This window comes from Doryrhamphus excisus, linkage group LG6 (assembly GCF_037039965.1).
Source record: "Doryrhamphus excisus strain RoL-2023G ecotype Guam linkage group LG6, RoL_Dexc_Guam_v1.1, whole genome shotgun sequence".
Taxonomy (NCBI): domain Eukaryota; kingdom Metazoa; phylum Chordata; class Actinopteri; order Syngnathiformes; family Syngnathidae; genus Doryrhamphus; species Doryrhamphus excisus.
Genome location: NC_136362.1, coordinates 9768311 through 9791803, shown reverse-complemented (window position 1 = coordinate 9791803; position 23493 = coordinate 9768311). Strand labels below are relative to the sequence as shown.

Below are 23493 nucleotides of genomic sequence, written 5' to 3'. Positions count from 1 at the left end.
GCCTAGGGTGGAATTGAACTCGGGTCTCCTAGCTGTGAGGTCTGCATGCTAACCACTCGACTGCCGTACCGCCCCATTTTCTTTTTAGTATAATAATATTCATTACAAAATGACTTTATTCCCATAATATTCAAACTTTTCCTTGAACCTCATTTCCCAAAAAATACACATTTTTGGTTTCTTGTAATTTTTACGGATTTTTACAACAAAATTTGCATGCACAGGGAGAACATGCAAACTCCACACAGAGATGGCCGAGTGTGGAATTGAACTTGGTTCTCCTAGCCGTGAGGCCTGCGTGCAGCCAATACAATGAATGAAGAATATTGCACTATTTCACTTCACCAATAAGACAAGATAGCTTAGCATATATTGGTTGGAGCATATTTCATGTACAAAATGAATCAAAGTCTTCAATTGTTTTGTCTACATGTAGCCATCAATCATATAAATGCATATTAGGTTGCATTTAATTAATTACACATATGCAACAATACTGTACAAGAAAATCTATAAGGATAAAATTTATGAAATTATTGTGTTTATTTTATTTAACCTATAAATACAATAAAAATACGACATGCTTTGAGGGCCAAGACGTAGCTGGAAAAACAAACCGGGTAGTAATATAAAGCTGCAATGTCAAAGTATCACCGGAGGGTGGCGGTAATGCAACATCACGGATACCGGCTGTAGTTAAAATATCACGCGAAGAAGAAGACGCCACAGCTCGAAATACAAGAGGCGCTCCATTTCAGCTTCACAACTTTGCCTGGGTCTCGTTTTCCTAACCTGGAGACGTTAAGAAAACTTAAACAAACAAAAACAAATTCAAAGTCCACTTCAATGTAAGTACTGTTTTACGTTTACGTATTCAACTCGTGCAAAGTTATTTCGTTTAATGTTAAATATCATGTTCGTGAACCGTGTTTAATTTCGAGAATTCAAGTTTATGTTATATAAATTACATTTTTTTAACGTTCGGACCTTATGAGATTTTGCTTTAAATTATAATGATTTATTGTGGTAATTGAACATAATTCTATGACATAAGTATGAGTGTTATGAGGGTTACTTAACTGGAACACGCCCTCCCAAAGTGAACTGTGTACTGTGATAGATGACGGTGCACTTTTTTTTTTAACTTACGTCCTATAGTGACACCTCGAGTGTGTGGAACTCGAACTTGGCTCATTGACGGCATTTTGTCACTTAATAAGTATGCCATTGATGACTTGGATTGGGCGGTTCGAGGCAAATATTGTTGATATCGATACTAGCATCATAGCAGTACTTTTAATATTGATAATTTAATTCAGTTGTCGTCAGTGTTTACTATATTTTTTTTGCTTCGTAGTGCATATTGTTACATTGTTTATATACTGTATTTATTGTACATTATATTGTTACATTGTTTACCTAATATACATAATGAAACTTGATAAAATGTTACTATGCTAATCTTAGCATAGTAACACATAGCATGATAATGCTAAATGTGTATATATGTGTCTAGCCATAAAAATACTTAAATCGTGCTATGCTAATGTTAGTATGCTAGCAATTCTAACATGCAAATGTAAACATGCTAACACTTAGCGCAATGTACCGAGAACACTAAATATTCTAAATGATTTGAGAATTTTTACTTTGGAACAGTTGAGAAAAAATGCTAGAATGTTAACGTTAGAATGCTAGCAACGCTAACATGCTGATAAAAATGTTACTATGCTAATGTTAGCATAATAACACATAGCATGATAATGCTAAATGTTTATATATGTGTCTAGCCATAAAAATACTTAAATCGTATTATGCTAATGTTAGTATGCTAGCAATTCTAACATGCAAATGTAACATGCTAACACTTAGCGCAATGTGCCGAGAAGACTAAATATTCTGAACAAGTTGAGAATTTTTACTTTGGAACAGTTGAGAAAAAAATGCTACAATGTTAATATTAGAATGCTAGCAATGCTAACATGCTGATAAAAAATTTACTATGCTAATGTTTGCATAGTAACACGTAGCATGATAATGCTAAATGTTTATATATGTGTCTAGCCATAAAAATACTTAAATCGTATTATGCTAATGTTAGTATGCTAGCAATTCTAACATGCAAATGTAAACATGCTAACACTTAGCGCAATGTACCGAGAACACTAAATATTCTAAATGATTTGAGAATTTTTACTTTGGAACAGTTGAGAAAAAATGCTAGAATGTTAATGTTAGAATGCTAGCAACGCTAACATGCTGATAAAAATGTTACTATGCTAATGTTAGCATAATACATAGCATGATAATGCTAAATGTTTATATATGTGTCTAGCCATAAAAATACTTAAATCGTATTATGCTAATGTTAGTATGCTAGCAATTCTAACATGCAAATGTAAACATGCTAACACTTAGCGCAATGTGCCGAGAAGACTAAATATTCTGAACAAGTTGAGAATTTTTACTTTGGAACAGTTGAGAAAAAAATGCTACAATGTTAATATTAGAATGCTAGCAATGCTAACATGCTGATAAAAAATTTACTATGCTAATGTTTGCATAGTAACACGTAGCATGATAATGCTAAATGTTTATATATGTGTCTAGCCATAAAAATACTTAAATCGTACTATGCTAATGTTAGTATGCTAGCAATTCTAACATACAAACGTAAACATGCTAACACCTAGCGCAATGTACCGAGAAGACTAAATATTCTCAATAAGTTGAGATTTTTTTACTTTGGAACAGTTTGGAACAGAAAAAATGCTAGAATGTTAATGTTTGAATGCTAGCAATGCTAACATGCGGATAAAAATTTTACTATGCTAATGTTAGCATGCTCACAATGCTAACATGCTGATAAAAACTGATAAAAAAAATGTTACTATGCTAATGTTAACATGCTAGCAATGCTAACATGCTAAGACATACCATAATAGTGCTGATTGTTTATATACTTTATGTCTAGCTATGAAAATATAACGGTAGTGATAGGTGTTTATATATGTGTCTACCCATGAAAATAGTTAAAAATGCTAGTATGATAATGTTAGCATTGCTAGCATGCCAATATTAACATTGTTTTATTTGCCTAAAATACTTTTATTTGGGATTGTAATCATCATGAATAAATTAACGGAAAAATCATTCAATATACTTGAATATTTTTAAGTGAACCATATCAGTAATTGTGTGTTTATTTGTTATTGGATGGAAACCCATGTCTCTTTGGGTCTTGGGATGAAATGGTGTTCAAATCCCGACATAGCCTGCTGGCTTTGGTTTTATAACACAAATACATTGAATGAATTAACTTTCCATCCATATGACTGATCCTGCAAAAGTTAACCATGCAGTAATCACAAGTTAAAACATTAAAACAAAGTTTAAGGAAGAACGACGAGGGTGTAAAAAATTTTCCAAACAGTTTGACTTTTGTGTGAATTTTCCAGCATGTCTGTCTGATTATGCGGACGTACTTCAGTATAACTCATTCTTCGGGTTGTCTCCACCCGTCCACAGAGAACATGGCTCTCTCCGGCTCGGTGTGTTTGGTCACGGGTGCCTCCAGAGGCATCGGTAAGGGAATAGCGCTGCAGCTTTCCGAAGCGGGAGCCACCGTCTACATCACCGGACGCCAGGAGAAGTCTCTTAAAGAAACAGCAGGACAGGTGAAATCATGAGATTGGTGGGGGGGGGGATCTTCTACCAGGAAGTCCATATTTGCAACTATTTCCTCTCCAACGCCAATGTACTCCACCGCACTGATCACAGAGTCCCTTATGTCGGGCCAAGGAAAAGGAAAGCCATCACCATGGAAGTGAAAATGAACTGAAATACAATTTTAGCTACCCACATTTTAAGGTTCACTTGAAAAAAAAATTCCTACACGCTATCGCAACCATACCACAACAAGAGAAAGGACAGGGAGAGTCGGCAGACACAAAGAAGCTCCATAAACAATACAATTTTTTCGCAACTCATCAGCAATTTGACTTATTTTCTTCGACTCAGGTTAGCGAGAGAGGTGGGAAGTGTGTGCCGGTCATCTGTGATTCCACCAATGGTGAAGACATCGAGAAACTTTTTGAACGTATCAAAGCAGAGCAGAACGGGAGACTGGACCTCCTGGTGAACAACGCTTACGCTGGAGTACAGGTTGGTATAGATCAGGGGTCTCAAACTCAATTTACCTGGGGGCCACTGGAGCTAGGGTCTGGGCAAGGCTGGGCCGCATCAGGTTTTCCAAAAAAAAAAAAAATAACGCATTTATTAAAAACAGAAAAATATACAAACTTTGGTTCTGATTTTCTACAATAAAAGCTCTGATAAAACATTCCACTGTTCTCTAATTTTTATTTTTCTGCACAAAATAAGATGAAAAATAAATAAACAAATCAAGAATAAAGAAAATCAATCAGTAATAAATAAATATAATAATAATAATAATAATAAAAACTTAAGAAACCACATATAGTTGGTGGGTAGACAAATTATTTTTTTCAGATTAAAATGAACATTATTAGAGCCCTGTAGACATGACAAAACACGACTATAGTCACATTTATACTCTTTTTATTTACAACATATTGCGCAACTGCAGGGTCTTGAGACACATGCTAACTCGCAAACTAGAGAGCTAGCGACCTAAACGGTAGCCTTCAAGTTATTTCCTTTAAACTTAAATAGCCAAAAACGTACCACTTCCACACGGATAGGGAGGATAACTATTAACAGTTATTTAACCTTTAACATGAACATTAATCAAGCGTAATAATTTTTTCTGGGTACATGATACATACAGCATCCATATCAAACAGACATGGGGCAAACAGCGCCCTTATTTTGAAGGACGGTCATGTGTGTGTGGAGAATGTTTATGTACGGCTAAGACGATATACGTTAAAAAATTAACGTGCTTTTCGTATTTTGTTCACTCAGGAATTCCACATAGTCACCGGACACGGTAAAACGTTCCTTATGTTAGAATACAATCTGGTGAAAATCGCGCGCACATAACCACACAAGCTAACCCTGCTAGCTTCCATTTACGCTCTGTAAGAGGAGATACTGCCAACTTTTGCCGACGTTTACCGCAAACTCAACCAGTTTCAGTCGGGATAAGATTGTTCAGTGTCTGGCGAGTAAATCCTTCCAGACATGAAAGTCCCTTCTTCTTCACGATGACGGCATTTCCGTTTTTATCGGTCAATTCCGTAAGTCCGTTAGCGCCCTGGAATAGCAAATAATCTTTGTCTAAATGGTGTCATTGCAGGCTCTGTTTGACAATCAAGGAAAGAAATTCTGGGAGACCGATCCATCTTTTTGGGATACCATCAACAACACCGGTTTGAGGTACTGGGCGCTAATCATGGCTGAACAATTGCAATAGTTCATGTTACGACCTGCAATACTATGGAAAAGAGTTGATGATTAATAGCAAGGCCGTAATGAGTAGAGGTCGCCAATGCTTAGCGGTGGCCTAAGACCTTTGTACAGCGTTACGTACGTACGTATGTACGTATCTCTTTCAAGGTTGATTTTGTTATCAGCTTGTCTTAAACCTGTAAATAACATCTTGTGTATCTATTTTCCCGATCTGGCAGAGGACACTATTTCTTCTCGGTGTACGCGGCCCGAATAATGGTGGCTCAAGGACGCGGTTTAATCGTCACTATTTCATCCATGGGAGGGCTGCGGTATCTCTTCAATGTTCCATACGGAGTCGGGAAAGCAGCGGTACGTTTCTGCTTTTGTATAAAAGTCCAGAGATTCAGGATTCGGGTAATTAAAAGTGTGGTTTGTGTACAGTGTGACCGTATGGCGGTAGACATGGCCGTTGACCTCCGACGTAGAGGAGTGGCATCTGTCAGTCTGTGGCCTGGACCGGTCAATACGGAGCTGATATCGGAGTTCATGCAAGAGGATACGCAACAGAAGATCGATCCCGAGGTATAGCGTTAGATTGCTAGTATACTGTACATCAAATACATACATCAAATACTCACTACTTCATGTGTTGCCTGCAGTATCGGGACTTATTTGCCAGTGGAGAGACCACAGAATTTAGCGGGCTGTGTATTGTCAACCTTGCTAAAGGTAGGATTGTTATTGTTTATACTCTAAGGCGCCATCAGTTGATTCAAATCCTCTATGACTAGTGTACATTTTATGATTCTGCTTATAAATTCATTTTCTACCGCTTTTCCTCGCGGGGGTTGCTGGAGCCTATCCCAGCTGTCTTCAGGCGAGAGGCGGGGTACACCCTGGACTGGTGGCCAGCCAATCACAGGGCACATATAGACAAACAACCATTCACACTCACATTCATACCTATGGACAATTTGGAGTCGCTAATTAACCTAGCATGTTTTTGGAATGTGGGAGGAAACCGGAGTACCCGGAGAAAACTCACGCATGCACGGGGAGAACATGCAAACTCTACACAGAGATGGTCGAGGGTGGAATTGAACTCGGGTCTCCTAGCTGTGAGGTCTGCGCGCTAACCACTCGACCACCGTGCAGCCCTGCCAGGCTGTATATTAAGTTTAAATGCAATATTTTGGAAAGAACGGGTGGGCCGTATTTAAACACTTGGCGGGCCGGATGTGGCCTCCGGGCCGTAGTTTTCCCATCCCTGTACTAAATCGTGACTATTTTTACACCCATCCATTTTCTATGTTGCTTATCCTCACAAGGGGAGGGTGCTGGAGCCTATCCCAGCTGTCTTCAGGCGAGAGGCGGGGTACACCCTGGACTGGTGGCCAGCCAATCACAGGGCACATATAGACAAACAACCATTCACACTCACATTCATACCTATGGATAATTTGGAGTCGCTAATTAACCTAGCATGTTTTTGGAATGTGGGAGGACAGCTGGGATAGGCTCCAGCACCCCCGCGACCCTTGTGAGGAAAAGCTTTAGAAAATGAATGAATGAATTAATGAATGGAGGCTGCACGGCGGTCGTGTGGTTAGCGCGCAGACCACACAGCAAGGAGACGCAGGTTCAATTCCACCCTCGGCCATCTCTGTGTGGAGTTTGCATGTTCTCCCCCGTGCATGCGTGGGTTTTCTTCGGGTGCTCCGGTTTCCTCCCACATTCCAAAAAAACATGCTAGGTTAATTAGCGACTCTAAATTGTCCATAGGTATGAATGTGAGTGTGAATGGTTGTTTGTCTATATGTGCCCTGTGATTGGCTGGCCACCAGTCCAGGATGTACCCCTGGGATAGGCTCCAGCACCCCCGCGAACCTTGTGAGGATAAGCGGTAGAAAATGAATGAATATATATAAATTCGTGTTGCTTTCCAAAATATCACAGTGGCAAAGTTGCATGGTAGGGCTTATGAAAACCGAGGTTTGACTACATAAGAAAAACTTCCAATTATTTAAAAAAAACTTGTTTTCACCTGCGTTGCGATTTGTCCAACAGACAAAAACCTGATGTCGCTGACTGGGAAAATTCTGATGACCTGCGACCTGGCCAGGCGTTACGGCATCCAAGATGTTGACGGTGAATCCACGTTTGAATAACACAACATTTAAAAAGTATCTTTACCACCTGCTGTATTTTTGAATCTATTCTTATTCCCAGGGCGAAGCATCGCTGATTTTACCTCCCTAAAATTCCTGCTGACCCAAGTCCCGTACGTCTCCTGGCTCTCATCTTTTGTCCCGTCATTCATTAGAGTACCACGCTTTTTGCTCCCCTTGGCTAGCAACCACTTCTAAACTATTCCGATACTACAGTATTCACCTACGTCTCCCAGTACTATCAGAATAAAACTTGACTTTGAGTACTTTGAGTATGACCCACGTGGTGAAGACATACATTTCTTACGTACATTCCATGCTTCTCACTATTATTCTACTTCAAGTGTTCTGTATTGCACTGACATGCCTGGACTGAACATTTTCATATATCACAATTTTGCATAAGATAAGCTAACTGATTATGGCAAAAAAAAGTTAAAGCAATGTAAAAAATCACATGTCAATGTTTATTTTTCTTGTCCTGTATTTATAATAACAAAAGTATACACGTTACCTGACTGTTGCTGTTACACAGTACAGTTTGCTTTTGGATGAATAAAGAAATGGAAAGCTATTTATTTATCTCATTTTCGACATAGATTGTAGATATTTGTTTCATTTATAGTTCTTTGTATGACTGGGAAGTTTATTCAAAGTATTACCCGATAATGTTGTGGATTTGGTCAATGAAGTAGAACATTCCTGCAGGATATGTAGTTCTTTTAAATATTTAGTTTTAAATGAAAGATTAATGCAGTGGAGCTCATTTTTTTGTTGATGGAAGTCCACCTCCAGATCTTTTTTTTGCATTCATTGAAATATTTCATTATGTTGGCACAGATAGTTAGTTAATTTAATTTAATTATAGGGGGTGTCCAGATTTTTTCCACCAATGGCCCTATTAGGGAAAAATGAGAAGATGTGAGGGCCAAATATGTAAGGACGTTATATGTAATTTAAGTAAAAACTGCATCTCAGCTTTGTCATATAGGTGAAAAAGCGTATTAATAATGTAAATTTTGCTATTTTTTCTTCTTAATTTTCCTAATATTTCAACTTTCTTCTTAATTTTTTTCTCCCATATTATATTTTCTCCAACCTAATTTCCCAATACGTGTTTTGTTTGTTCCACATAGTAATAAGAAAATATTAAGTCTTGTAAAAAATGTTAAAAAAAAGATTCAGCAGCTCCCCATGATATGAATTTTCTTAACATTTTTTTCTCATGAGTATACAACTTTTTTCCCCTCATTAATTTGACCTCATTCTAGTAAAATGACATTTCTGCTGTTATTTCAACTTCCTTTTTGTCACTTTTCTTCCCATAATTATGCCTTTTATTTATTATATTTAGACTTTATTCTCATGACATAACTTTTAACTCAAAATGACAATTTTATCATATTTTTTTGTTAGAATATTATAAAGTTATTTATGTAAATTGTGAGTTTTTCTTGTTTTTTTCCCCTCTCTGGATATTTTGACTATTCTTATAAAATGACTTCTGATATTTACTTTTTTTATGTTGTTATTAAATGGTAGTTTTAGAATGTGCTGCGGGCCGCAAATGGCCCCTAAGCTGCACTTTGGACACCCCTGTTTTAGGTAACTGAAGTTGTACAAAGAAATGCAGTCAATGAAATCTGATGAAATATGCAAAGTCTCAGCTACAGTTTGTCATAATATTATTATTATTGAAATTTTGCATATGCTACTGTATTGGCATATCAATTAAAAAAAAATATGTTCTCATGATCGCTGTTGTGATTTTTTTTTTTAACATTTGCTAGTCATCCCCGAACATACAATATCTGGCACACAAGTGTTTACTCCAACCCGAGTTGCACATCACTGCCACATGCAGCACAAACGATAGCAACTTGAACGAGGTTCGATACCGTGTAAGGAACAAATGTTATCACTTTTTGGTCCATGTTGATCTACGTCTGACAAATAGACTTTAAAGAATGGCCTCCATTGGAATAGCAAGGATGAGGCCCACCCGGGGCAGATATCGGACATGCTGAGGGGGGGGATCATGTCTCACAGCTGATCTGTGGAACTGGAAGAGTTGGCCGGAGACCACCGAGATGTCTGGACTCTCCCCCCATTGACCCCGGACCCGTATAATCACAAGAAATTGGATGGATTACCATTTCATTTTGGATTTAATCTTTCTATTTCTGTTTTTTTTTTAATGTCCTTCATGTTTTCTGTGTATTGTGTCCGTGACTCATGCAGGTATAAATACCGACTTACACTCAAGATCGACTTACAACGCGTCATCGGAACGGACCTCGCTCATAAATCGAGAGCCCTCCTGTTATACCTGTCAACATCTCCATATGAAAATAAGGGAAATTTTTTTATGGAAAATAAGCAAAAACACGTGTGTTACACCGCCAGCTACAGTTGTCCTGTAAATCTCTTTGTGATAGACAATTTCATTTGCATGTACATACACGTGTTACAATTCTAAATATATTTTTAAAACGTTTTATGCAAATTTTATGTAAATTGATATACATTTTGGAAAAACAGGCCATTATTTTATTTAAAAAATATATATACACTTAAGGGTCTATTAGTGTTTATGTTGTTTGTTGCAAGTGGCGACCTGTCCATGTCATTCAACAGACCTTGAACGCCCCATGGTACATACACGGGTTACGATTCTAAATATATTTTCAATACGTTTTATGTAAATTGATATAAATTTTGGAAAAACAGGCCATTAATTTATTTAAAAAATATATATACACTTAAGGGTCTATTAGTGTTTATGTTGGTTGTTGCAAGTGGCGACCTGTCCATGTCGTTTGATGGACCTTGAACGCCCCATGGTACATACACAGGTTACAATTCTAAATATATTTTCAAAACGTTTTATGTAAATTGATATACATTTTGGAAAAACGGGCCATTATTTTATTTTAAAAATATATATACACTTCAGGGTGTTTGTTGCAAGTGGCGACCTGTCCATGTCGTTTGATGGACCTTGAACGCCCCATGGTACATACACGGGTTCCGATTCTAAATATATTTTCAAAACGTTTTATGTAAATTGATATACATTTTGGAAAAACGGGCCATTATTTTATTTAAAAAATATATATACACTTAAGGGTCTATTAGTGTTTATGTTGTTTGTTCCAAGTGGCGACCTGTCCATGTCGTTCGACGGACCTTGAACGCCCCATGGTACATACACGGGTTAAGATTCTAAATATATTTTCAAAACGTTTTATGTAAATTGATATACATTTTGGAAAAACAGGCCATTATTTTATTTAAAAAATATATATACACTTAAGGGTCTATTAGTGTTTATGTTGTTTGTTCCAAGTGGCGACCTGTCCATGTCGTTCGACGGACCTTGAACGCCCCATGGTACATACACGGGTTACGATTCTAAATATATTTTCAAAACGTTTTATGTAAATTTTATGTAAATTGATATACATTTTGGAAAAACAGGGCATTATTTTATTAAAAATATATATACACTTAAGGGTCTATTAGTGTTTATGTTGTTTGTTGCAAGTGGCGACCTGTCCATGTCGTTCGACGGACCTTGAACGCCCCATGGTACATACACGGGTTACGATTCTAAATATATTTTCAAAACGTTTTATGTAAATTGATATACATTTTGGAAAAACAGGCCATTATTTTATTTAAAAAATATATATACACTTAAGGGTCTATTAGTGTTTATGTTGTTTGTTGCAAGTAGCGACCTGTCCATGTCATTCGACGGACCTTGAACGCTCCATGGTACATACACGGTTAAGATTCTAAATATATTTTCAAAACGTTTTATGTAAATTGATATACATTTTGGAAAAACGGGCCATTATTTTATAAAAAAAATATATATACACTTAAGGGTCTATTAGTGTTTATGTTGTTTGTTGCAAGTGGCGACCTGTCCATGTCATTCGACGGACCTTGAACGCTCCATGGTACATACACGGTTAAGATTCTAAATATATTTTCAAAACGTTTTATGTAAATTGATATACATTTTGGAAAAACGGGCCATTATTTTATAAAAAAAATATATATACACTTAAGGGTCTATTAGTGTTTATGTTGTTTGTTGCAAGTGGCGACCTGTCCATGTCGTTTGACGGACCTTGAACGCCCCATGGTACATACACGGGTTACGATTCTAAATATATTTTCAAAACGTTTTATGTAAATTGATATACATTTTGGAAAAACGGGCCATTATTTTATAAAAAAATATATATACACTTAAGGGTCTATTAGTGTTTATGTTGTTTGTTGTAAGTGGCGACCTGTCCATGTCGTTCGACGGACCTTGAACGCCCCATGGTACATACACGGGTAACGATTCTAAATATATTTTCAAAACGTTTTATGTAAATTGATATACATTTTGGAAAAACAGGCCATTATTTTATTTAAAAAATATATATACACTTAAGGGTCTATTAGTGTTTATGTTGTTTGTTGCAAGTGGCGACCTGTCCATGTCGTTCGACAGACCTTGAACGCCCCATGGTACATACACGGGTTACGATTCTAAATATATTTTCAATACGTTTTATGTACATTTTATGTAAATGAGTATCAATTTTGGAAAAACAGGCCATTAATTTATTTAAAAAATATATATACACTTAAGGGTCTATTAGTGTTTATGTTGGTTGTTGCAAGTGGCGACCTGTCCATGTCGTTTGATGGACCTTGAACGCCCCATGGTACATACACAGGTTACGATTCTAAATATATTTTCAAAACGTTTTATGTAAATTGATATACATTTTGGAAAAACAGGCCATTATTTTATTTTTAAAATATATATACACTTCAGGGTGTTTGTTGCAAGTGGCGACCTGTCCATGTCGTTTGATGGACCTTGAACGCCCCATGGTACATACACGGGTTCCGATTCTAAATATATTTTCAAAACGTTTTATGTAAATTTTATGTAAATTGATATACATTTTGGAAAAACAGGCCATTATTTTATTTAAAAAATATATATACACTTAAGGGTCTATTAGTGTTTATGTTGTTTGTTGCAAGTGGCGACCTGTCTATGTCGTTCGACGGACCTTGAACGCCCCATGGTACATACACGGGTTACGATTCTAAATATATTTTCAAAACGTTTTATGTAAATTTTATGTAAATTGATATACATTTTGGAAAAACAGGGCATTATTTCATTACAAATATATATACACTTAAGGGTCTATTGGTGTATATGTTGGTTGTTGCAAGTGGCGACCTGTCCATGTCGTTCGACGGACCTTGAACGACCCATGGTACATACACGGGTTACGATTCTAAATATATTTTTAAAAAGTTTTATGCAAATTTTATGTAAATTGATATAAATTTTGGAAAAACAGGCCATTATTTTATTAAAAATATATATACACTTAAGGGTCTATTAGTGTTTATGTTGGTTGTTGCAAGTGGCGACCTGTCCATGTCGTTCGACGGACCTTGAACGCCCCATGGTACATACACGGGTTACGATTCTAAATATATTTTCAAAACGTTTTATGTAAATTGATATACATTTTGGAAAAACAGGCCATTATTTTATTTAAAAAATATATATACACTTAAGGGTCTATTAGTGTTTATGTTGTTTGTTGCAAGTGGCGACCTGTCCATGTCATTCGACGGACCTTGAACGCTCCATGGTACATACACGGTTAAGATTCTAAATATATTTTCAAAACGTTTTATGTAAATTGTGTGTAAATTGATATAAATTTTGGAAAAACAGGGCATTATTTTATTAAAAATATATATACACTTAAGGGTCTATTAGTGTTTATGTTGGTTGTTGCAAGTGGCGACCTGTCCATGTCGTTCGACGGACCTTGAACGCCCCATGGTACATACACGGGTTACGATTCTAAATATATTTTCAAAACGTTTTATGTAAATTGATATACATTTTGGAAAAACGGGCCATTATTTTATTAAAAAAATATATATACACTTAAGGGTCTATTAGTGTTTATGTTGTTTGTTGCAAGTGGCGACCTGTCCATGTCGTTTGATGGACCTTGAACGCCCCATGGTACATACACGGGTTCCGAGTCTAAATATATTTTCAAAACGTTTTATGTAAATTTTATGTAAATTGATATACATTTTGGAAAAACGGGCCATTATTTTATTTTTTTTAAATATATACACTTCAGGGTGTTTGTTGCAAGTGGCGACCTGTCCATGTTGTTTGACGGACCTTGAACACCTCATGGTACATACACGGGTTAAGATTCTAAATATATTTTCAAAACGTTTTATGTAAATTTTATGTAAATTGATATACATTTCGGAAAAACGGGCCATTATTTTATTTTAAAAAATATATACACTTAAGGGTCTATTAGTGTTTATGTTGTTTGTTGCAAGTGGCGACCTGTCCATGTTGTTTGACTGACCTTGAACGCCCCAGCTAACTTTCTCCCACTCTGCAGAGACACTGCATTTTCCTCCATTTTCTTTCACCTCATATTTGCTCCCAAATGTACATATTACGCGCTAACGATGGATCTGCGCGATCGATCGATAGCGCTGCGCCCGAGATGGATCGATCGATTTCTGCGCTCACGATGGATATAACTGCCTTGCGCTGGAGACCGATGCTTTGACACTACGCTGACAATATAATGACAATCGTTGATCTGTTAGGGTTAGGGGTTAGGGTTCACACTCCCCCCCGCCGAGAACGGTAACAAAAATTTGAAATTTGCATGCATCGACTTCTTGTTGATTCTTGTAAAGTAACAACGCTCAGCGCTGCCATCTGTTGGCATCTAAACAAACTATCTCACATACGAGTGAGATGTGATAAACTGCTCCAAATGTCCTGAACAATAAACCTGTGTCTTCATCAACATGTCGGCAATTTGTGTGTATAACTTTATGATTTGTATTACCTTCATTTTGCACTTTATAAGCTCTTTTGTGCTTTTTGTTGTCTGTTTCTGCGGCTGTAAATCAGGAATTTCCTCTTGTGGAACTAATACAGGTATATCTTATCTTATTTTATCTTATCTTCACCGTTTGCGTTGCCGCTGGAGCATAATTGAGCCTTAAATGGAGCCATATATCTTGTGTATATCTTGTTAAATTGTCTTTTTTACTCTACTTTTATATACCTTTTTTTTCTTTTTAAACTTTACTGCACTGAAAGGTGAAGCTCTCCAATCTCGTTGTACATCTTGTATAATGACAATAAAGGCCATTCCATTCCTTAATTGTGCCTGGTCTTTTCTGCAGTTGAGTAAATAAACCCTATTTCGACTGTACATTGAAATACTGCATATATATGTATTTTGATGATATTTTCTGTGTGGCCCACATCTGATTTGGCATCACAGCGTGTTTGGCGATTTTTTTATTATTTTTTTTTTTTGGTAGCCCACTGCCCCGGATTTGTTGTACAGACGCCTCCTCCCACCAATGTGAAGCCTTCCCCGGCAGCCTGGCACACCCACCCCGCCGAGGCCGTGACAGGCAGTTGGGCCTCGCTGGGCTTCCTGGTGTGCAGCTCCGCCTCACAACTCGATGTGGCCGGACAGTGGAAACACTTCTCAACAGAACAAAAGCGAGCGCGGACGGAGCAAGTCGTCGTCGCGGCGGAAGGAGACACTCTCTCAGCCGGGGAATACAAAAGCCGTCTTTAAAGCGGAGGCGACCGAAGCCGAAGTCCGACAAACTTGGTCGCCGTCGGATGTGCGCGTCGTTGTCCGTTAATCCTGTTTGGTTCTCGGTTGAAAATAAGCCAAGGGTCAAGCCGACAGACGGACGGAGGGACGGACGGGCATTGTGTCCACGGTCTTTCCTCTCAACTTCGGCCATTTAGAGCCGCCTGGAACGAAACGGAAACTGGGGGTTTCTTCGTTTTGTTCGCTCACATACGCCTCCCCCCCCGGAGCGAAGACTTATTTTTTATATTTGCGGTAAGTTTCTTTTTTTTGACGATAGTATCGGACTGTGTGTGCCGAAGAAGTGCGCCAGTGCAGTCAAGCGTTTTACTTAGTACGCCATAAAGGGGACAGAGGCACCATTACCATTGTTACTGGCACTAGCAACTTTTTTTTTTAGCTTTACACCCAAATTGAAGAAAATATCCAATTAAACGTTCTTGTATGTTGAGATAAAAGTATATATATATAAAAAACAACCACCCGTGGGTGGGTGATGTATTACATCACCCCCTATTTGTTCCAGTAGGTCACGAATGACGAATGTTGTGGTATTAGGAGTTAGCTACTCATTTCAAGCTAAATACACCATTTTTTATTGAATATGTTTATTTAAGTTCATTTTTATCAGATTTACTGGTTAGTACTGATTTATTGACATAGTTTATTGACTTCAATTGGAGTTATATTAGTTATTCAATGCACTGTTAATACGCTTGAATGTAAGTTTTATTGTGAAGTGGTTTTTACCTGTTGCTTAACATTTAATATATATTTTTTTAATGGCGGTGATGAGAAATTTCATTAAAATCGGACTCTTTTTTTCTACGTTTGCAGGTTCTCGGCTGTGCGCCATCGTGAACGGGCTCTATTTATCTTTGGAGACTTGTGGAAGTGGAACAAAGCCCGACAAGAAAAAGGGGTGAGAACGTAAACCCGTGAAGGTTTTTTTTTTTTTTTTCTCATGGATGTTCATTCCCCAATGCTCCCACCCTTTTGCGACCAAGTCCCCCGCTCACACAAAACAAAAGTCAGCCCACCACCACACTTTGGGGGAGGGGAACCCAGTCTGGACCGGGTATACGACTCGTTTCAGTGGGAGTTCAGAATAAGGAGTTCAAAGTAGGAAGAGGGGGGGGAGGGGGCAAACAGCTGTCCGGTAACTGACTTCAACAATGAGGGCGAACTGAAACTTCTTCAAACATTAGCATACTGATTTTTTAGCATGATATTTTTAGCTAAAAATATCCTGTTTCTTCTAGGTGTAAGAGACCCTCTACTTCCATCGACCAGATGGCGACTTATGAAGAACAAAATGGAAAAGTTGGACTACTTGCTGCCAAGAAATTCTTGGACGTCAAAAGGACGAAGGCCGCGTGCGAAGATAATAAACGTGCCGTCAAGGATTTGCACCATTCCTCCACTTCGACTGAAGGCAACCCGGGCTCCGCGCCCAGTTTCACTACCAACCACAACTCTGTTGTGTGCTTGCCTCTCGTATCGGAGGAACTCAAACTGGTGTGGACGCATTCTGATCAAACCAGTGAACTTGACTCCATCCCAGAACTGGTCCAAGCTTTTAACTTGTTTCCATACCCGTCGTCCCTGGAGGTGAACACATTAGCCCGGGTGTGTTCTTTGCCCTTGGACAAAGTCAAGGTGTGGTTTATGGTACAGAGAATCAAATACGGTATCAGTTGGTCATCGGAGGAGATAGAGGAGACGCGTCAGAAGCTATCTGTGCCATACTCCTTTGACGACGCCTCTGAAATGAGCGAGGAAGCTAAGGTCGTTGAGGATAAAGATTCAGAAGTCGAGGACGTTTACCCCAGTGTGACTCCTAAGAAGAATAAACCAAAATGCGAATCGCCAGATTCTTACAAACCAGCCAAATCCACATCGCCGTGTTTCATCTCAACGCTGCCGCCTCCTCAGGATTCCTACTTCTACCGTCCGCCAAGCGACACGCCGTCAAGTACTGCCGCCGCCGCCGCCGCTGCTGAGGTCTCCTTAGATCTTTCGGTGTCTTCCCCGCAACAGCATCGCCACGGTCGCTACAAAAAATCCAAAGCTCAGCTCGCCGCGCTTCGGAAAAGCTTTTTGAGAGAGAACTGGCCCGCCGAGGTGGAGCTTCGACGTTTGCAAGAGGAGACCGGTCTGAGCCGAAACGACATTCGAAAATGGTTCAGCGACAGTCGTTACCAGCTAAGAGTCGGGCGAGGGAGCCTGGCGGCGGCGCAGGGTTTTTCCAATCACACAACAGCGGGGGGTAAACAAGAGCAACAAAGCGAACCTCTTCCGCTAACGACACAAAAGCCTCGTCATTTCAGTGCCGGGAAGGTCCAGGAAGCAACCCGAAGCAACGTGATCAGCAATTCACACTTTTTCCAGACCTTCTTGTCTCATAGTCTTGAGGCGTTTGGGGAACGGGACCTCGAAGCGGAGGGATATGAAACGATCGAAGACTTGTCCGGTGACGGAGACAGCCTCAAAGACGGGGAACAGAGCGAAGAAGAACCTTTGCAGTTGACTAAACCCTGCAAGCCTGATCAAGACGCTCCTCCGCAGGAACTTCCCGATGTATTCAGATCGTCTGCTTCCTCCTCCCCCTCCGGAACGCCGCCCCTTACGACATCACCATATAAACAGCCCCCAAACGGCATCACTGCGTCAAAGAAGTCGGCTCACTCGACCGCAGGCAATAACCAACATCACTCAACGGCGTCTACGTCTGCTTCCCGGACATCTGCCGGAAGACCGAGGAAGACCAAGGAGCAGTTGGCTTTGTTAAAGCAGCACTTCTTACTCTGCCAGTGGCCCAAGAGCGAAGACTACACAGAACTAACAAAGATCACGGGCTTACCACGAGCCGACGTGATCCAGTGGTTCGGGGATACGCGTTACGCGGTTAAAAACGGACAACTGCGATGGGTCAAGGGGGTCCGCGACAAGTTCCTGGCAGAGCTCGCCGCTCAGCAAAGTAGCGCCGCTTTAACCAACGGCTCCGCTGCGTCTTCGAGGGTCGCGGGTAGCCGAAAACGCAAAGCTCAAACCAACGGAAGCACGGCGGATTCCCCGAACGTACAACCGTTGGTTAACTATTTCCTCTCCAACGGTTCGCTCAACGAAAAGGATCTTGACACTCTATGCAATAAATCCAAAATGAGCTACCAGCAAGTGCGAGATTGGTTTTCAGCTCAGGTCGTTGGGGAACCCGACCAAGAACCCGTTGTTACAGATTAAAACAATGGATGATTTTGTTGAAATCATGCTAATGAACTACTCGTTATGTCGTTTCTACCAGCAAAGCTTAGTTGTTGACTTGGTTTTAATATTGCTTTATTTGAAGCATGATTGTAACATTTTAGTCTTCCAAGCACAAAACCCAAAATGAAGGTTTGTGTGTGTGTGTGTAGCAGGTGTATTTACTTCATTCTCTGCTTATCCTAATATATTTGAAAACGGATGACTTTTTGCAGCCTGCGTTCATGTAAATAGTACATAAACTTGTACACTGGTTTGATATATTTTGTATCCCTTTTTTTTCCTTAGAATATCAACTGCAGAATAGCTAATTGTAGCGGCGATTTAAACTGCTGGTTTGTTTTTGGTACCGAGTACGGTGGACAGAGACGTTTTTTTTTTTTTTTTGGACGACTTTTGCCACTGTTACCGCTTTTTTGTGTAAATCATTCCTTGATAACCCCCCCCGTTATATTCCTGACACAGACATGCACACTGGACATTTTTTCCTTTTTTTGAATTTGACATCTTGCACTTTGCATTTGGAGCCTGCTGCCATTATGTTGAATAAGTCCAATTATTTCATGTACTAAACACTGTCCTCCTTAAACCTGCTGTTTGTTAACTTATACAGGTTTAGATTAAAAGAATAAGTTACAACCTTTTTCCATTCGATTCGCAGTGTTTTCCTAAATGCATTCCTTTGGTTCTCTGAGCTATTCTGTTTGAAAAATGCGCTACGCCAGCGTTGTCCAAAGCTCGGTGACATTTGTTTTTGGAAGTTACATGGCACATTCTAAAACTTAAGAGAATAAAATCATAATATTCCGAGACAAAAAAACTGTAGGTTTCTAAGAATAAAGTAATAATGTGAAGTAAAAACAATTATTAAAGTAATAGAATAAATGAAAATGTTAAGGCGGCACGGCGGTCGAGTGGTTAGCGCACAGACCTCACAGCTAGGAGAGTGAGGGTTCAATTCCACCCTCGGCCATCTCTGTGTGGAGTTTGCATGTTCTCCCCGTGCATGCGTGGGTTTTCTCCGGGTACTCCGGTTTCCTCACACATTCCAAAAACATGCTAGGTTAATTAGCGACTCCAAATTGTCCATAGGTATGAATGTGAGTGTGAATGGTTGTTTGTCTATATGTGCCCTGTGATTGGCGACCAATCCAGGGTGTACCCCACCTCTCGCCCAAAGACAGCTGGGATAGGCTCCAGCACCCCCGCGAACCCTCATGAGGAAAAGCAGTAGAAAATGAAAGAAAATGTTATTTTAGAAAATTATATTTTTTTAACATTTGGTTGCTAAAAAGTTATAGTCATTATACTACAAAGCTAATACTACACTTTTTCAGGTAAAGTAGAAATATTAAATAATTTTCTAAAGTTCCCGTATGAGATTTTTGGAACATTTAGTTGAGAAAAAGTTTTATTATTCATTCATTTTCTACCGCTTTTCCTCACGAGGGTCGCTGGGGGTGCTGGAGCATGTTTTTGGAATATGGGAGGCAACCCACGCAGGGGGAGAACATGCAAACTCCACACAGACATGCATGAGAGGGGAATCGAACCCGGGTCTCCTTGCTGCAGCCCTGAATATGTTATATTTATTCATTCATTTTCTAACGCTTAACCTAACGACGGTCCGGGGGTTGCTGGAGCCTATCAGCTGTCTTCGGGCGAGAGGTGGGGTACACCCTGGACTGGTGGCCAGCCAATCACGGGGCACATATAGACAAACAACCATTCACACTCACATTCATACCTATGGACAATTGGAGTTGCCAATTAACCTAGCATGTTTTTGGAATATGGAAGGAAACCGGAGTACACGGAGAAAACCCACGCATGCACGGGGAGAACATATAAACTCCACACAGAGATGGCTGAGGGTGGAATTGAACCCTGGTCTCCTAGCTGTGAGGTCTGTGCGCTAACCAACTCGACCGCCGTGTCGCCCGTTTTAATATTATAACAAAGTCAAAATATTATGGGAATAAAGTCAAAATATTCCAGGAAAAAAGTAATTATGGGTGGACTCATACTAATAATGTGTTTTTTCACCCATATCATAAAGCTACATAAATTTATGTAACTTCTTAGCATATCTAACATCAAAACTGCCCTGTCCATTCTTGGGATTTTTTGCAGTTTGCACACCCCTGGTCTGCACATTCACATGTTAATTTCAGTGTGCTAAGAGAGCATCCAGAAATACTAATACATCGGGCCTCATTTAAAATACTTTGTCCTAACTAGTACTGCACATGGCCTGAATTGCGTACAGTATGTCCAACTCTTACGGATGGAAAAGGAACACCGTGAAGAAACCAAAGAGCAGTGGGATTGTGTGACTGTTAAATTAGTCAACAGAAACCAACATGGTGAAACCAGCAAGTGAGGTGAAACGCTTTCGGTATCCTTGTTGTCTTACAAAAAAACATACGATGGAGTATTAGGGCCACGTTGGAAAATATTAATCTGAGATGTTGAGAAGAGAGTTGTAATTACAGGTTATCACATGGTCTGGTGATATAATAACCCCAAGTGTCGGTCTCGGGCTGATACTGGCACGCAGGGGCATGATACTGGGCCTGATACCAGACAAACCATGTGTTGATCTTATTATCACATACTATTTAATCATGAGCTTATTATCACGTACTATTCAAATCAAAAGACCATTTTGTTTCCAGAAAATGTTCAGTTTATTACATGTATTATATCTAAACTGTGTAAACACAACAATTGCAAAAATATTTCAACAATAATATTTTATCAACGGTCTTATCTTATCAATGTCTGACAATTAAAGTTCCATTAATTATTAGTTTGGATTTTTTGGTGACTGGAGAAGCACTAGGACACTAAGCACTCGTGTGCTGTTCTCTGATTGGTTGTTTCACGGGCACGATACCAGAGCAGCGCGCTCTGAGTGGACAGCTACGGGGGCTGATACAGGACATGGTTAAACTCTATATTTTATCAGTATCACTGCCCTGGGCTTTGACACAGTATCATTTTTGGCCTTTTCCCGTATCATTCATGGGCGGTTTCTAGGGTACAGGGACAATATATGTAGTATGTGATAATATTAGGTGTCATGGTGTTACAGGTGACTTTTTTCTCAAATTTATGATCTTATTCTAAAAATATTTTTTTCCATGTGGCCCTAATAATAATAAATTGTAATCCATTTTTTTTCAAAAAAAAAAACACTGCTAACGACTTGCCTGTCTTCAGATTTGCAAGAAACTGTTTCAGTGTATTGATAAGTCGGCACAAATGTTGCAAAAATTATGTTTCTCACCTTGTTGGCGGGCTGATAGAAGTTGGTGTCCCTTCAAAAACATAAAAGGAAATATGGGATGAACATATTGCATTTTGAGTGTCTACATTTTAATGACGACAACACTTACTGTGTATATGTTGAAGAAGAGAACTGCGGCTAGAAAGAGAAGTTGCTGATCCAGGAGTCTGGGAAGCACATATTAAAAAAAAACATCTTATTTTCTCCAATAGTTGATTTAATGAATGAGATTTATGGTAATATACAGTTCCCCTAATAATTATTCAACCCACATGATAAAGTGCAAAATGAAAGTGGCCTTTTATTGTGGCCAGACAAGTATTTACTGTGTTGGAGGAATGACTGATGGCTCTGTCTCTGATCCACTCTCTGGGCTCTGCTGAACCAAAATGACTGAAACTCAGACATATTTATCAATTACAACATGTGATCCAGTACGGGTGTCAAACTTAAGGCCCGGGGGCCATAATCCTTTTATGTGACCCACGGAAATAAGCCTGGAAATAATGAAATTTAAGTCGTAAATGTACGAGAATGAAGTTGTAAATTTACAAAAAAAACTAACATTACGAAAATAAAGTCAAAAATTTACAAAGAAATAAATTAATTTACGACAATAAAGTCTAACTATTATGAGACTAAAGTTGTGCATTTACGAGAAAAAAAGGTAAATTTACAAGAAAAAAGTAGTACATTTATGAGAAAAGAAATGGCAAATTTACAAGAATAAAGTCGTACATTTAATAGAAAAAAAGTCCAAACATTACGAGAATAAAGTCATACATTTACGGGGAAAAAATTGTACATTCACGAGAATGTAAAAGAAAAGAAATTTAAAATGTATGTGAATAAAGTTGTATATTTACGAGAAAAAAATTGTACCTTTATGATAATAAAGTCATAAATTTATGAAAGAAATGGTAAATTTATTAAGATTTATAAATATATAAGAATAAAGTCAGAAATTTACAAGGAAAATTTGGAAATTCATGAGAATAAAGTTTTAACATTAGAGAATAAAGTCATGCATTTATGAGAAAATGTTTTATAAATTGTAAAAAAAAAATTGTTAATTATGACTTTACAACCTTATTCTCATAATATGACTTTTTTCTTGGAAATTTACAAAAAAAAAACGTAAATTTTGAGAATAAAGTCATAACACTACAGCAATGCCTCAACCACAAAATACAGTTTTTTCTCATAAATTAATGACTTAATTTTTATAAATTTAACTTATTTTCTTGTAAATCTACAAATTCATTCTTGTAAATGTCAGACTTTATTCTCAAAATCTCTCTTTTTTTCTCCCATAATGTGTCCCACCGTCTTAATTATAGCAATATATATATAGCAAAAAATTGTTAATTATGACTTTTCAACCTTATTCTCGTAATATGACTTTTTTTCTTGGAAATTTACAAGAAAAAGAAAAAAACGTACATTTTGAGAATAAAGTCATAACATTACGGCAATGCCTCAAACACAAAATAGAGTTTTTTCTCATAAACTCATGACTTGATTTTTATAAATTTAACTTATTTTCTTGTAAATCTACAAATTCGTTCTTGTAAATGTAAGACTTTATTCAAAAAACCCCTCTTTTTTTTCTCCCCCAATGTGTCCCACCTTCTTAATTAAAGCAATATATATAGCAAAAAATTGTTAATTATGACTTTAC

At 38.3% G+C, this 23493-nt stretch overlaps 2 protein-coding genes and 1 long non-coding RNA gene across 3 annotated transcripts; 2 read left to right on the top strand and 1 right to left on the bottom strand.

Annotated features, from left to right (window-relative positions):
- The first annotated feature begins 683 nt into the window (after positions 1-683).
- Positions 684-8118, top strand: dhrs1 (dehydrogenase/reductase (SDR family) member 1). The gene is made up of 9 exons (XM_058068124.2): positions 684-848; positions 3529-3677; positions 4021-4164; positions 5282-5361; positions 5613-5745; positions 5818-5958; positions 6036-6105; positions 7444-7524; positions 7606-8118. The coding sequence occupies exons 2-9, from the start codon at positions 3534-3536 to the stop codon at positions 7740-7742; spliced, it is 930 nt and encodes a 309-aa protein (XP_057924107.2). The 5' UTR covers positions 684-848; positions 3529-3533; the 3' UTR covers positions 7743-8118.
- On the bottom strand, positions 3202-22315 carry LOC144898613 (uncharacterized). The gene is made up of 4 exons (XR_013627512.1): positions 22139-22315; positions 21922-21979; positions 21813-21843; positions 3202-3656 (listed from the first exon to the last, which is right to left on the bottom strand). It is a non-coding gene; the product is annotated as an uncharacterized LOC144898613 (long non-coding RNA).
- On the top strand, positions 14977-19163 carry homeza (homeobox and leucine zipper encoding a). Its single transcript, XM_078791379.1, has 3 exons — positions 14977-15511; positions 16094-16180; positions 16520-19163. The coding sequence occupies exon 3, from the start codon at positions 16550-16552 to the stop codon at positions 18497-18499; it is 1950 nt and encodes a 649-aa protein (XP_078647505.1). The 5' UTR covers positions 14977-15511; positions 16094-16180; positions 16520-16549; the 3' UTR covers positions 18500-19163.
- Positions 22316-23493: the final 1178 nt, after the last annotated feature.

Bases quoted from the DNA above. Each gene is read 5' to 3' on its own strand.
- homeza (XM_078791379.1), top strand. From the start codon at position 16,550: ATGGCGACTTATGAAGAACAAAATGGAAAAGTTGGACTACTTGCTGCC.
- dhrs1 (XM_058068124.2), top strand. From the start codon at position 3,534: ATGGCTCTCTCCGGCTCGGTGTGTTTGGTCACGGGTGCCTCCAGAGGC. The intron at 5,362-5,612 runs GTACTGGGCGCT...CCGATCTGGCAG, and splicing joins ATCAACAACACCGGTTTGAG to AGGACACTATTTCTTCTCGG. The intron at 6,106-7,443 runs GTAGGATTGTTA...TTTGTCCAACAG, and splicing joins TATTGTCAACCTTGCTAAAG to ACAAAAACCTGATGTCGCTG.